The 14954-nt window shown below is 42.0% G+C and overlaps 1 protein-coding gene across 2 annotated transcripts in view; it reads right to left on the bottom strand.

Moving 5' to 3' along the window:
- TRABD2A (TraB domain containing 2A) overlaps window positions 1-692 on the bottom strand; it is an 83708-nt gene extending 83016 nt beyond the window's left edge. For both annotated transcript variants that reach the window (XM_088130072.1, XM_088130071.1), the window contains exon 1: window positions 164-692. In XM_088130072.1, coding sequence (XP_087986198.1) covers window positions 164-280 — 117 coding nt within the window. In that variant the 5' untranslated portion in view covers window positions 281-692. The remainder of the gene's footprint in view (window positions 1-163) is intronic.
- Window positions 693-14954: the final 14262 nt, after the last annotated feature.

The following is a 14954-nucleotide window of genomic DNA, read 5'->3' on the forward strand; positions in this document are numbered from 1 at the left end:
CAGGCACGGACAGTGGGAAGGGCGCGCGCCCTCCCCCTCGGATTCCCGAAAGGCAAACTCCCCTTCCAAGCCTCCCAGCTCTGCGGGACGAGGTCGGGCTCCCCCTCCGTCCCGCGCCGGGTAAAGTCCGCCCGCACCTCGCCCTCCCGGGGCGAGAACTTACTTTTCTGCGGAGCTCGCAGCCGGTAGCAGCAGCAGGATCCCGGCTCTGCTTCGCTCCAGCCAGCAGTAGCAGGAGGCAAGTCAGCGGCAGGCGAAGCTCAGCGTTGTGCACCACCATCCTACTTTGCTCCACGCCCGGGGCACGGATGGGTGGGGGGAGAGACACGGAGGAGAAGGAAGAGGGGGTGGAAATCTCATTCACTCGGCCAAAGTACTAACAGTTGGGCGGTGGGCTTTGGTGGTCCGTGTTTCCCCCCCGGATCGAAGTGCGCTCTTCTTCTTAGGGCGTCTAAGGCGGCTGTCCTAGCGGCCCGCTCCTGAAATCATCCCCTGGCCAAGCCTTCCAGGCGCTGCCCCCACCTCTTAAAGGGTCTCTGTCCCAGGTTGCGAGGAGGAGGAGGAGGACACGCCATGCCGCGGGGGGAGGGGGCTCCGTCCCCGCCCGATCCCGCCGCTAGGCTCTCGCCTTCCCCGGGCAAAGTTGCTCCGAGAGCCGAGCGGCGGAGGCTCTGCGGCTTCGGGATGGAGGCAGCGAGTCACACGCTCGCGGGGGGTGGCCGCAGGAGGTGCCTAACCCTAAACTCTCCCGCCGCCGCCCGGAGAAGCCCTCCTCCTTTCCCCGCTCTGACCTCCGCCCCGGGCCCAGTTGGCCTCCTGCTGGATTTTCCGCGTCGTTGTTGCAAGACATGCCACACGGCGACAACCCCGCGCAGGATCCTCAGGGCGGTGGCAGCGCAACAGGTCGGATGCCCCGCTGATGAGTTAACCCTCCTCCCTCCTAGACACAGCCCCCTTCTCGCCAATGGATCGTGGCTTAGGCCAGCGATGGCGAACCTTTTGGGCTCCGTGTGTCAAAAATTCGGAAAATGCCTAACTTGACTCTGCTGGCATGTGTCACACACACACACACACTCCACAACAAAAGAGACATACTTCTTTACATATTCATTTATTTAAAAAAAATAAAGTCCAATCATGTGTGGTGCTATGTATTATGTAAAGAAAGGTCAAATAATTACTGAAATGAAATGAGTAAAGCAAACTCAGTTTCTTTGATAACTCAAACAGGGAAAATAGTTGTCAGGTGTTGGTGAATGCTGGCGTGTCACCTTTGACAAGCATGTCAGAGGTTTGCCATCACTGGCTGAGGCCCTGCAGCTGTTGCACGGTTTGGATGGTTTTTACCCTAAATTGCCAGGTGGAGTCACTAGGTTTATAATTACAGTACACAAAGCTATAAGATAGCATGGTTTTGGCTTAGCCTGTTGTCTGAATGTGGTTTATTCCATAAAGGAAGGTTAAGCAGACTCTGGCCTGTGAATCAGTGTGAATCAGATCCTAGGAAGAAAGACTCTGTAAAATAAGGGGGTAGCCAACTGCCAGAAAGTTTGGGGAGGGGGCAGCTTGCTCATTCACAGAGTGAGTCCTGTGATAGCCTGGAGTCAGTCACCAAATACCTGTTTCACAGAAAAGCAAACTGGTGAAGCTGTAAGATAAATAAATTGCTCAAGAAATGGGGCTTCTGCCTCCCCTTCGACAGCCTGCTTTGAAGTCACTGTTCCCTCTTTCATTTTAGATCAACAACCAAACCCTTGGGCCAGATCTACTCACTGCACTGAATTCCCCCTCTTTCAAGAGAAGCTCTCAGAAAAAAACTAAATGCCCAGAAAACAAGATCAGACCGTCATTAGCTGTATTCACACAGTATGGTTATTCCTAATGTGGCTTGTTTTCTGGCTTGCTGTGGTTGAACCTAAGCACTGGGGTTTGTAAATCATGATTTATAGCTGAGCATATGTGAATACAGCCAGTAGTACCATTTTAGGGCCATCGTTTGGTTAGAAAGAATTCTTAGTTGATGAGTTAGACCTTTTAATTAAAAAAAGTATGTTAAGAAAATTGCTCACACCCAAATGTCAGGGGTATTCCCTCCTACATTTCCTGGATAAACTGCAGGTGGCTAGACTTGCCCAATACAGGACCATAGCAATTGGGTTCACACAACATGGTAAGCCAAAACCAAATGAACTTTATTATGACTTGCTCTGATATGGGAACCCCCTCAGAGAAGAGGAATGTCTTCCAAGATAGCTCCTCCATCTTCCAGTTTGCCGAAAACTATTTTTCCCAAATGGGTATCCTCTATGTATGTTTGCCTCCAACTCTGATAATCCTCAGACAGCAATGCTAGTGGAATAGCAAGAGTATGAGGTAACGAGAGTAGAAACTTCAAAATAATCTATATAAACATTCAGGAAGCAAAGCTGAGAAATCTCAAATCCACAGGGCAAAATGTATATTGGGCTAAATCAAAAGGCAAAAAATGTCCACATTTTTAAGTGCCTCAGATATTCATGATGACTTGGAAATCTGGAAGGCTTGTCATTTTTCTGTTGAGTTGAAATAATATGAGTATATTAGCACAAATTAAAATTTACCTAAAAGATAAAAGTTCACCTCTTAAAAGTACAGGGGGTCCAAGAGGTGAAGCTTCATGGAATTAATATACAAATAACTCTGCCTCAATCCATCCTTGATATTGAAGTTTCCTCATCAGATTGCTTGAATTTTTGTTTCTATTAGAAGCCCCCACAAGTGAATTGCATTTTGACTATGTTTATACAACACATGGTGTCCCACAACCCCAAAGTAGCCAATCACATTTTAAGTGTTTGGTGCAAACCCAATCCACGTAGTTAATTTTGGTTCAGTATGTCATATGGACACAGAAATTGGATTGAGTAAATCATGATTTAGTGAAAGCTACATCTAGGTACGTAGCTCTGAAGATGGATCCATAAGAAAAGAATATTGGGGGGGGGGGCTATTTTTTTCTATTTGTCCCAGCCTGTAATGATTGGGTTCAGTATGTGTCTACAATACACTAAATCCAAACGTTTGCAAGATGACCTTCCAAACCCAAACTCAACAATAGTGGCAAATGGCAGCTGTTCTGTCCTGAATTACATGGGAAGCCTCCAAACCATAGTTAAAGTTAGCAGTGCATTCGGGGATGGGGGCACACACACTCGTTCATCAAGCTTGCTAGCTTAGCATGCTGTGCAGACAATCTATAAGAAAAGTCACTTTCAGGATTTGTATAATCATAGGGATAGAACGGTGTTTCTTAAACATATTTCTCTCAGGATCCCTTCCCTTTAAAAAATTATGGGGGACCCCCAACGAGCTTTTGTTTGTATGGGTTATATTTATCGATATTTACTGTATTAAAAGGGATGCATTTGCTGCTGCTACCACATGAGAACACGATTGTTTGATGGAATTTTAGTATCTTATTTTTCAACATAGGCCTGCAAATAATTTTGATTTTGCAGCCCCCTGAGAGGGCGTTGAAGGACCCCCAAGGGTCCTAGGACCATACTTTAAGAAACACTGACTTAGAAGAAAGCCCCACTGAATATAGTGGGACTTGTTGTTGTTACAGTCCATCAAGTCCTTTCTGACTCCTGAGGACTACAACGTTTGAAGAAGTGGTTTGCCAATACCTTCTTCCTTAGGCTAAGAGAGAGGGACAGGCCCAAAGTCACCCAGCTGGCTTTCAAGCCTAAGGCAAGACTAGATTGCACAGTCTCCCAGCTCCTAATCCAGTACCATTAACTACTAAAACTAGCTCTCTTAGTGGGGCTTAGTTTCAGAAAAATACTATACAGCCTTAGAGTGCAGTTCTAAGAACATTGACCCAGGTATATGTTCTACTGAACATAATGTTGTGAATAAACTTGCTTTGGAGTGTACCATTAATTCTCTCATATTACAGATAGGAGCTACAGAGACAGAATGGTTTAGGTGAGGTCACCTCATTTCACATCAAGGATAGCTTCTAAAGTGGGAGCTTCTTGTTTCCCCACTCGGCCTCCTCTGCAGCCACTATATTAGGCCAGCTCTTTAAAATTAGGTATGTTGTAGACACGTGGTGGTGAAAAAAGACATGCCACATGAGGAAAGTGCTGCATCACAGTCCTGCTGGTGAGTGTTAATAATGTGGTATAACAAACCCAGCTAGAATGAAAATAGCTTTAATAATTAGAACAGAAGAACAACTAAGCTTTACAGGGAAAAAGGGCTTGTACGCAGTCATATTTTCACTCAATGGAATGAGATATTAGAGTAATATCTATTTTTTCATAAAAAGAACTAATCGTTAAAGGCATAAGCTAAATATCTCCAATTAAACTTTTTTGTCTAGACTGGTTGCTTTGAGTCATCCTATTATATGAATCTAGATTGACTCAAAAATACACTACACTGGCTTTACCTATTGTACTAAGCTGTCATTTTTATTTTTTAAAAAATAATGGTTTGTTGGCATACTATAGTTTTTAGGTTGTAGCTTATAGTGTATAGTGGCTTATTCAGCAAACCACAGCTTATGATGTGTGAATCAATATAAACTATGTCCTTTTAAAATAGACTCTTTCCTTTTCTTATTTGCACAGAAGGAGCCTTTGTTATGAAATCATAATGAAGATCCTTTGAGCCACGTTCAGCTCCCTAAGGACTTGATGGACATATCCATGTAGTTTTCTTGACTTCAGTATGGAAGTGCTACTGCTTTCTCCTGGAATGTTATGTCCATGGAGGTACAAAAATGGAATGTTATGTCCATGGAGGTACAAAAATGGAATGTTATGTCCATGGAGGTACAAAAATGTAAACTTCTTGTCTGCTGCAGAAGACTTTCTAAAAACTGAAGGAGCCCTATAATTAGTACTGCTTTTATGAATAAAACCCTTGATGCTGCTGCAAACTGAAATCTGATACATGCACTTTGCTGCACCAGTTTGTTTAATCATGATTTACTGAATAAACCTGAATTGGTTAGATTGTATAACACACAGTCATAAACCATAGCTGATAAACCAGTAGCTGGGTTCAGCAATAGATTAAGCAAAAACCCAGCGAACTAAGTAGTTCAGTGCAGGTTGTGAATCCAGCCAGTGAACTGTAGTTTATGTAACTTCTGCTGGCCAGGACTCCATTTTGTACTGGTACAATATAAAGTTCCTCACTTCCCTCATCCATAGGGACGTTCCATCAAATCATTATATTGATGCTAAGCAATATAGAGAAAAGTAATTTATACTAATTAGTTGCATAAAGTGGATGCTGGTACTGATAGAAGGACTTTGCCTGATGAACCAGAGAAATTATACATGAAACATTTTAACATATTCACAGCATTATTCAACTGAAGAAGAGTCTGGGAGTTTCATAAAAAAAAATTTTTTTAATTTGTACCTCTTCCCCATTTCAACTTTTTTCTTATTGATTATAGCAACAAATGCCACAGATCAAATTTCACCTTTTCTGAAACTCTGGTTGATGGAAATATGACTCATCTTTGCTTTCTGGGAGGTCCAACATAAATAGTGACATCATTTGGACTTGGTCTCACAGTGACTCAAGACTAAAGGACCAGAAAACCTAACCAAAATTTTCTTCTCCCTGTCTTATGTAACAGCAGAAGCACTGTTGATATTTATAAAACATTTACTGGATTTCCAAAAAAGGCTCAAAGTGTTGAGCAAAACACAAAAGAAAACCACAGCACAACAGCTAAAATAACCTACCATCAAAACACAAGTCCCTAAAAAAAGATGGAAAACTTAACTGGTACACATATTCCACAGAGAGCAGTCCCATCAACAGTATACAACTCCATCAAATCCTAAGGACAAATTTACCCATGGTGTAGTTTTGGCACAGTGTGATGCGCAAACGCAACTCCTATGATTTACAAACCTTGATTTTCGCCATAATGTGCTATGTACAACCAATTAGTGGTGACGAAGTTGTTAATCTGAGTCTTGCAGGACAGCAGTAGACAAGTGTAAAATAAAAAAAATCAAGGTTAAAGATACAATTAGAAAATCTTAGGTAACTATAAATTTGATCAGTGTAATTTAATTCCACTGTACTGGTTTTATTACTGCTTAAGAGGATGCAGAATCTGAGCACATTCTATAATCCTGGCCCTGCTTTAAAACTGCTTGCAAATTCACTTTCCGTGAATTCCCAGGCTCTGTGTTCAATGGTCCTAATCACACCACGTGCAAAAATGTAACGTGGCTTGTTTAGATTTGACTCTCCCATTGTACTTTGAAAGTTATGACTTAAGTCTCTGCTACAAGGGGTGCAACCACAGCCACAAATCTGTGATACTCGTGCTGTGACAATGGGATGAGATAAGAACGATCCTATTTTGTTCTAATGGAGTTGCACTGTTGGAAGTGATAGGGAGATGGGAGATAGTTTACCCAACATTCTCAGCCTTAGGCGACATCTGAACCTGGACCGTAAGTTAAATTACAATTAAGGAGGAAACTACAGGTCATACTATTTATTCACCTAAAGCCCCATATAAGGAAGGTGTGATCTGTGATTAAGTCTCCCTGCTTGCCTTCAAATGGAGAAATGGAAAACAGAAGTGCCTACAACATGGGCTTCTTCCACTGCAATCTTTTCTACTGAGTCTGTTTTCACACTCCTTACCCAAATATGGAGAGAATGAAGTGGGAACATGGGGTGGGGTGGGAGGAGCCATTCTCTACTGTTCCCTTTCCCTATATTGAAGAAAGTTTCTTGCCTCTTTCCCCCTTCAAAAGCATCAGTAAAATAGAGGTTATTATTTTAATCTGACGTGTGCTGTTTTTTATTTGAAACAACACTCAAAGCAGCTTACCCCTTAAATCATAATTTTTTTTAAAAAATCAAAAATAAAATCATTGAGTTCAAAAGTCAGGGCTGAGAAAGTGAGTCCCAGACACTACTCACAAGGAAGGGCATTCCATGGCCTAAGAGTTGATGCAAGAAAATACCCTCTCCTCATCTCCCTCCTTTTGGGCAGTCTTGGGCAGTCAGATGGGGCCACCAGGATCTACTTAAAAATACTGTAATTGTCTGATTGATTACATATGTTAGTGACCACATAGATGGATTTTCTCTGTAATGATCTGCCCTGAACCTGGTCCTTCAGCTCTTCTAATAGTACACTCATTGCCACTCTGAGTCCATCCACCTTGCTGCTGGTCCTCCTTCTCTTTCCTTCCACCTTTCCTAGCATTAATGGGCATTGCCTTATAACATAAGAGTCTGCTAGTCACCCAAATAGATCTAGGACAAAGAAATCCGGATTAGTGTAATTGCTGCTAACTTTTCAAAGCCACTGATGGTGACATTTCCCCATAAGCAGAGGAAACGTTCATTCTTTTGTAGGAGGGATATTTTGAGAGAAGTTACAGTGTCCTGAGGAGCACTCTTGTACCTTTTCTTCCCTCTTAGTTCTCTGATAAGTACTTTTATTTGCCCACATTGGAAAAAGTAGTTTATTATTGTTAGCAGACAGACGTGGGCTTTTCCATAGAAGATTTCAATTGCTTGTTTATATATACCCCACTAAAGTATTAAATCAGTCATTTTAAAATGCAGGATATAAAGAACTCGAATAAATTAAATACTAAATAAAGGGATTCTGGTTCATTTGGCCCTATTGCTTGACTGCAACACATGCCAGAGCTCAAGATAAAGTTTGTCCAAGACTTTTTTAGCCTGGGTGGCAAGTCCCCCTGCCCCAGGGAAAAAGCCTAGAGATTTGGGGAGAGGGGGGAAACAGCTAACATATGATACCTTAAAAGAAAATTTAAAAAGGAAACACAATTATGTTACCATTTTTGTTTTTATTAAATTCACAGCTATGTTGTATTTAGGAGAAAAAGTTGAATTAGTATGTCCAGGGTATAGTGGTGGAAGGAAAAACATGCAGCAAATTATTTATGGTTGCCTGGTACATTGTGGTAGGTGGGAGAAGGTAGCCTTCTTCACTGCCGTTATTAAATAAATAAATAACAGCAATTATTAAATAAATGGTTTGCTGTTGCCTTCTTCTGGGTGGTTCTACAACATCCTAATCAAGCCTACAGCTCTGGTGTTCCCTGTTATCTCCCCTCCAAGTACTAACCAGGCCTGACCCTGCTGAGATGCTTGTTTAATGAAGCTTAACTATTTCCTCGCCTTTAATTGAATGCTTTGCTGAGTACTGATGAAGCTGAATTTATTTTACATACTGCAGAATTAAAATAATGTTATCCATCCACATGAAAAAGATAGCTGGAGGCTTTGCTAAACTTGGAGTCACAAGTTTTCAAGAAATGCATTATGGACATTAGCCAGTAAGTACTACTCTAACTTTTTTTTTTTTTTCTGTTTTAGCCTGCATGTAACCAAAACTATAAAAATTAGGTTAAAAAAAAATAATCAGAAAAAATAACTTTAGAACAGCATGTGCACTTTCAGACAGTAAAGGGCTATCAAGCTGTGTGCGTTTTCCATAAATGTTATGGGTAGCCATTCATTTTAGTCACTTCTTTGTTGGTTATCTGCCATCAAGTTGCAGATGTGCAGGTCAACTCTTAGAGGGACCTTCTGCAGATGATCTGTCCCCATCCTAGTCCTTCAATGGTGCACCCATCACCGCTCCCCTCAAAGTTAGGCACTATTAGATTTCAAATACATCCCAACTTTGAATTTTAAAATGGGCCATAAGCTAATAAAATACCTTTCCACATTACCTCTGTTAGGTTGGGCTTCATATCCACAATAAACTTGCAGAGTTTTTGTTTTGTTTTTAATAAATACAACAGATACTTTGCAAGATACCCCAAAGAAGTGAATAAGCCTTTTTCCTTGGACTGAGGGGGAAGTGGGGGGAGGGTGGGGGAGGGGGAGAAAGTCCTCCAGATTATCTGCATTTGAAAAGAAGTTTGCTTAGAAGGAGTGATGTGGATTTCAAAGAAGCAGAAGCAACAGAGGCCTATTTATGCCTTTAGATTAAAAGGGTTAGCGAACTTTGTAGTATGTTACTATATGAAAGCATTAGGTCAGCTGGAAGGGAAATATGGGGAATATATTACAAAGTGAAGTGGTTACATGTAATTACCCAGCAGAGTCAGGCAGAAACTCAAAATGAAGAAGAAAAAGGATATTCTAAATACATCTTAATAATAGTCACCTCAAAGCAAGCTAAACAAACAAAATCTCTTAGTCACTGAAAGGGCAGGAGGAGACAGTACATGACCTGAACAGGGATTGCTGAATTGTATTAATCCTCCTGCAAAGCTCTGTAGGAATCATTCCCCCCCACCCACCCAAAAAAACCCACATTCTACAGATCCAAATCTCAATCCAGAAAGAGAGCATAAAAAAACATTTTATATTCCTTTTTCTAACAGCAAAGAAGAAAAAACCCATGCTTCAAGCCTAGCCAGTAGATATGGGTGTTAGGCTAACATAGGAACATATCCGTAGGAAAAGGGGATGAAGATTAATTCTGAAAAGTAATCCTTACTGTCCAGCAGATCACCCCATGGTGCTCTGACACAACTCTGAAAGGGTAAGTGGGAACCTTCTTGGGACAAAGGTTGCATTATGGAAGCTGAAGTCACAATGTGATAATGGGGCATTATCTGAAATTGTAGCTTAGGAAGGTAATCAACTACTTTTTGAAACGCCATCCGCCATCTTCCTGGGTGTATCATTCAAAGTGGCTGCTTCATCCAGCCTAATGGTAGAGCCAGTTCTAGGCTTCACTTTGCCGCCAAATTTCCTTTCAAATGGTCCTCCCTCCACCGCCACTGTCCCCTGGCCACCAGGAAACTTATTTTTTTAGGTGTTTGGGGTTTTGTAAAATACAGATCCTCTAAAATGGCACCTAGCAAAACAACTCCTTTTGTACTGCCACAGATTGAAACTTGAAAGATCATAGATCAGTGATGGCGAACCTATGACACATGTGTCAAAGGTGACACACCACAATGTTTTGGGTGACACGCCAGCATTCACCAACAGCCGACAACAGCTATTCTCCCTGTTTGAGTTACCAAAGAAACTGAGTTTGTTTTACATATATTTCATTTTTGTAATTATTTAACACTTCTTTATATAATACCTAGCACCACACATGATTGGACTGTATTTTTTTTATTTTAATAGATGAATATGTAAAGAATTGTTTCTCTTTTGTTGGGGGGGGGGGTGTGACATTCCAGCAGAATCAAGTTAGGCATTTTCCAAATTTTTGACACACCGAGCCCAAAAGGTTTGCCATCACTGTCATAGATGCAGAGTAACTACATCTATAAAGGCCTCTGGAATACACAGTCTCTCCATTGATGCCTGCTTATGAACATCCATTGCTAAAAGATAGATCTTTATCTCAGTCCTAAGTCAGCAAAATGCTTCTTAAATCTCTATGAGGGTTTTTTTGCAGCCTGCTTAAGAGGACAGCAATCCAAAGGTTCCTTTTGGCCCACTGGTCTTTACCACTAAGCTATATTTGAGTCCCTACAAAATCATGTTTTTTCTTCAGTGATGGTTGTTTTCCTTCTTTCAATTATGTGCTTCCTTTCTATTGACAAAGACAAGCAGTTGGGTGCTTAGTGTAAGATTGACACAAGCTATACCTCTCACCATGCAATGAAGCCCATCTAACTAAAGTCAACACAATTACTCACTCCCTTAAAGTTAATGTGTGCTTAATGCTCCACTGAGCTAAGTCTCAACAACTCATTTCCTCTCCACCTCCCAACAGTCGCCTTTCCTTATACCCTGCTGCTGCTGTTTTTCAGCACAAGTATGGGCAAAATTAAAAGAAGATATAATAGGATCACATCTAACCTTTAGGAATCATTAGCACAGGAAAGCGCTAAAAGGATTGGGTTAAAGTGTTGCTGTAGAATCCTTAATTAGTACCTTTGGGTTCTCTCTTTTATGGAAATGATTTTTTTCATGGACATATTAATAGACATCTCTGGAGAAGGCTCTAATACTGGAAAGATGAAAGGAAAGAGGAGAAGAGGACAACCAACAGCAAGGTGGATGGACTCAGTTAAGTGGTGATGAGTGCACCATTGAAAGAACTGAAGGACCAAGTTAAGGACAGATCATCATGGAGAAAATCTATCTATGTGATCGCTAAAAGTCAACAATGACTTGATGGCACGTAATCAATTAATGGATCCAGATGACCACTAGATAGCAGCAAAGAGAGACAGCAAAATAGTTTGCTGTATCTCTTTGCTGCTATCTAGTGGTCATGTGAAGTTTTGCAGCCAAGGCATGGTAGCCCCAGCCCAGGTGACCTTAGTACTGCCATCTGCAGAGGGAGCAGGAACAGAAACACAGGCAAAAAAGATGTAACAAATGTTGTGGCTTTAATTGGAAGGAGGCAACTAGTAGATATGAATGAGTATGTTTGGGCTAACCAGTTGCTATTGTAAGAAGGTAAAGATGCACTTGAGTTGAGCTTAATTCCTGGTGACTGCATCCCTGCAGATTTCTTGGCAATGCATGGAAGTGGTTTAACACTGCTTCCTTCTGGGATACATTTTTGGCTTTCCCTTTTGGTCCACTAATTTGAGATAGCTATGCGGTCTCCCATCTAAATACTGATCAGGCCAACACTGCTTAGCTTCCAATCTGCCATGGTTTGCCAAATGATCCCATAATGGTTAAGCATGGCTCAAATCCTTTCCATGCAGTTTAGGACTTCTTGTAGCCTAACCAATATAAGGTGCATCAAAGTAATATAAGTGGCACAGAAAGAGGTTACACAGCAGCCCATCTTTCATTCAAACAAGATGTAGAATTAGTATAAATGTTGAGGGTGTTAAAGAGTAACTAACCACATTCTATAGGGTGGGGAACCAAAGTCATTGGAGAAGGTAGATCATGAAGCGATGATTAAAATCTACATTAGATTAAACAAAACTGATATGGCACAAAGGACAATTGTCACGTGGATAAGAAAAGTAACCTAGAGATCTCGACTCCCTTCCTTCCTCAGTCTAATGTTCATTTATATAAAAAGCCAGCGCAGTCCCGACCCTAGAGCAGACTGCAAGTTTTAAACAGTCTTTCAAATCTCAAAGCTTGGGCGGGTTGATGTGTCTGTGTGTGGATTCTAATCCAGTTTGAACTCATCATAAAGGATGTAATAATAATGAAACAGCAGGAGAGTTGACAATACACAGTATTTGCCTATTCTTAGCTCTTAAGCACACAGAGAGCGTGACACTCAAAATCCATGGCTTCACAAAATTGGCAGCAAACATTATTTTCTATTTCAGGCAACAGAATTTTGCTGATGTCCCAGAATTTAACAAACATCATCAACATGTCACCCTTCCTATGCCCCCCATAAGAAACTTTTATTGAACTGGCACAGAAATCCATCAGTCTCATTCAGAGATTAAATTTTGGAAACTTTATCTAAGATAAGACAAAATATACATAAGCCAGGTCACGTTCTTTGAGTTTCAATGGGAGACACTTCCAGCATTGTCTTATATACAGTATTTAGACTCAGATTCTTGCTCTATTCGATGAGTCTTATCTCCAAATACTTGCCCTCAGGATTCCACCCAAACACCCATGTATTTAATTCTGTTATTGATACTACTGGAATTTCAGTGTGTGATAATCTGTATTATTTTATCTTAAAACAGAATTGTATTCTTTTACAGATGCAATCAAAATGCAGAGCCAGCCTAGATTCCACCCCTTATCATAAATGCGTCTTGTCACCAAGAAAACAGTAGGTATGAATAGGACTCTCTTTGCTCATTTTACATAAATAAACTGTTACATAAAGTGAAGGGTGATATTCATACCTCTGGAGAAAATTCTAAGAAAGGTGGCTTAGTCACTGAAAAAGATGCTAAGATAGAGAGAGATGCAATGTATTTCCAAGTGTAGAAAAATACTGGGTCATATAAATTAATGACAGCTGGCTTTTTTAAAGTTAAAAATAAAGATAAAGCAATGAATATTTCCAGAAGTAAGGAAGGGGAGAGAAAAGATATAAAAGTGAATCAAAATAGAATTTATATATGGCTTGGCTAGATACTTCATTTTTATGGCATGTAATGAAACAAACAAAAGTTGTTTCCCCATCTGTCTACCAAAAAAGACTTTCCAAGCTAAGTTCACACTTGATGCTAAGTCATAACATGGTTTGATTGGTTTGGTTGCCTTAGTTTAATATATGAACCTGGTAACTGTGTTGTAAATTATGGCTTACAGTTTAAAATTATGTGTGAAGCAAGCTGCTCTGGCTTGTTCAGGGAATCATGATTTAATATAAGGCTTGAACTTAGCCACTGGGTTGATACAACTTGCTAAGTATAAATCATGATTTGCAAACTGTAATGGTTGTTTTCACACAGCTACGAAACTAAAACCAATTAGATTATATTATGGTTTAAATTGAAGTGTGAACCCCATTAATGTACATGGGATTATTTCCTCCATTTTCTCAGCTGTATTCTTCCTGGGAAAATTTACACGTTTTTAAAGTATTACTCTGTGAAACACCATGTACAGTAATTTGCGATAGAAACAATGCAGGTAGTCCTCAACTTATGACCACAATTGGGAGCGGAATTTCCATCGCTAAGCAATGCAGTCATAAAATGAGATGTCATGTGACCACATCGCTTAGTGACTGCAATCCCGGCAATTCCCCTTGCTGTTGTTAAGTGAATTTCACTGGTCATTAGCTGAGGACCCATCCCAATCCAAGCCATTCTGGGCTTGGTCCCTCCCAGCCCCAAGCCTCAGTAAGGTAAGGGACTGCCTCCAATCCCCCCCACCCGCCTATCTCCCCTTCCATCTCTGCCCTTTTACCCACCCTACACCCTGCCTTGTGGGGTGGCAAGCAGCTGCAAGATGCCCCCGAGCTGCAGCACAGCATGAAGCTGCAGCCGCCCCAGCCCAGCCGCCCCAAGCTGCCCCAGAAAGCATTTGTTTGCCCAGCTGCCTTCTCTCCCAGTTTCCCGCACCGGCCTTTCGCCTTTTGGCCCAGCCCTTGAGGCTGAAGCAGAAGTGCCTTGCTGCCTTTGCTGTCTCCTTTTCGGACCCAGCTTCTCCAAGGAACTTTTCCTACATGTGGCTCCCTGAGCCTTCGGAAAGGGGCTTGTTTTTGCTGGTTTCACACAAAGGGGCAAACCATTCCTGCACGTAGCTCCCTGAACCAACCCCTGGCCCCTTCCCATTGGGCAAAACTGCTTCCTGCCTTCCCCATTGGCAGCCACATATAGGAATCGTTTGCTGGAGAAACCACTTGCAAAAGGGTTGGCTTTTGCCGGCTTTGCACAAAGGGACTTCTTGGTGTGAAGAGCCAGGCCAGTGTCAGGCCTAGCCCAAGGAACTCCAAGAGACAATGCAAATTCAGTTCAGCTATGTTTATTAGCTACAACCTGTAGCAAGATCTTCCCAGACGGAAACCCCAGCTCCCAAGCCAGCCAGCCACAACATTGTGAATTCCTCAGGGAGGTGCCAGTCTCATCCTCTTGTATCTCCCACGCTCCTCTGACGAGCTAAGAAAATGTTTTTCTCCCTGAGCCTGGCCTTCATAATTCCATTCCATCACAGCCAGGCATGCCTTGTCAGCAGCAGGAGCAAGAAGATGGCAAGGTGAGCTGGGGCAGTAGAGCGCGGGGCAGCAAGGGTCTCAGAATGCAGGGTGGTGAGGGTGGCTGGGACTGAGCTGGGGTGGCTGTAGCTACCTGGGGCTGCTTGTTGTCCCGCAAGGCAGGGTGCAGATTGGCCAAAAGGGCAGAGATGGGGGGAGATAGCTGGGTGGGGGAGTTGAAGTGCCCTTGTGGTTGTGAGAGTGGGCTGCCTAATGCCCAAATTTTGATCATGTGACCGCAGGGCTGCTGCAACGGCCGTAACTTTGAGGACCAGTCATAAGTCCCTTCTTTCAGCATCGTTAT

The sequence above is a fragment of the Python bivittatus genome, unplaced genomic scaffold, assembly GCF_059951505.1.
Source record: "Python bivittatus isolate LINGU-HERP-01145 unplaced genomic scaffold, Pbiv_v1 ctg000850_np1212, whole genome shotgun sequence".
In the NCBI taxonomy this organism is placed as follows: Eukaryota; Metazoa; Chordata; class Lepidosauria; order Squamata; family Pythonidae; genus Python; species Python bivittatus.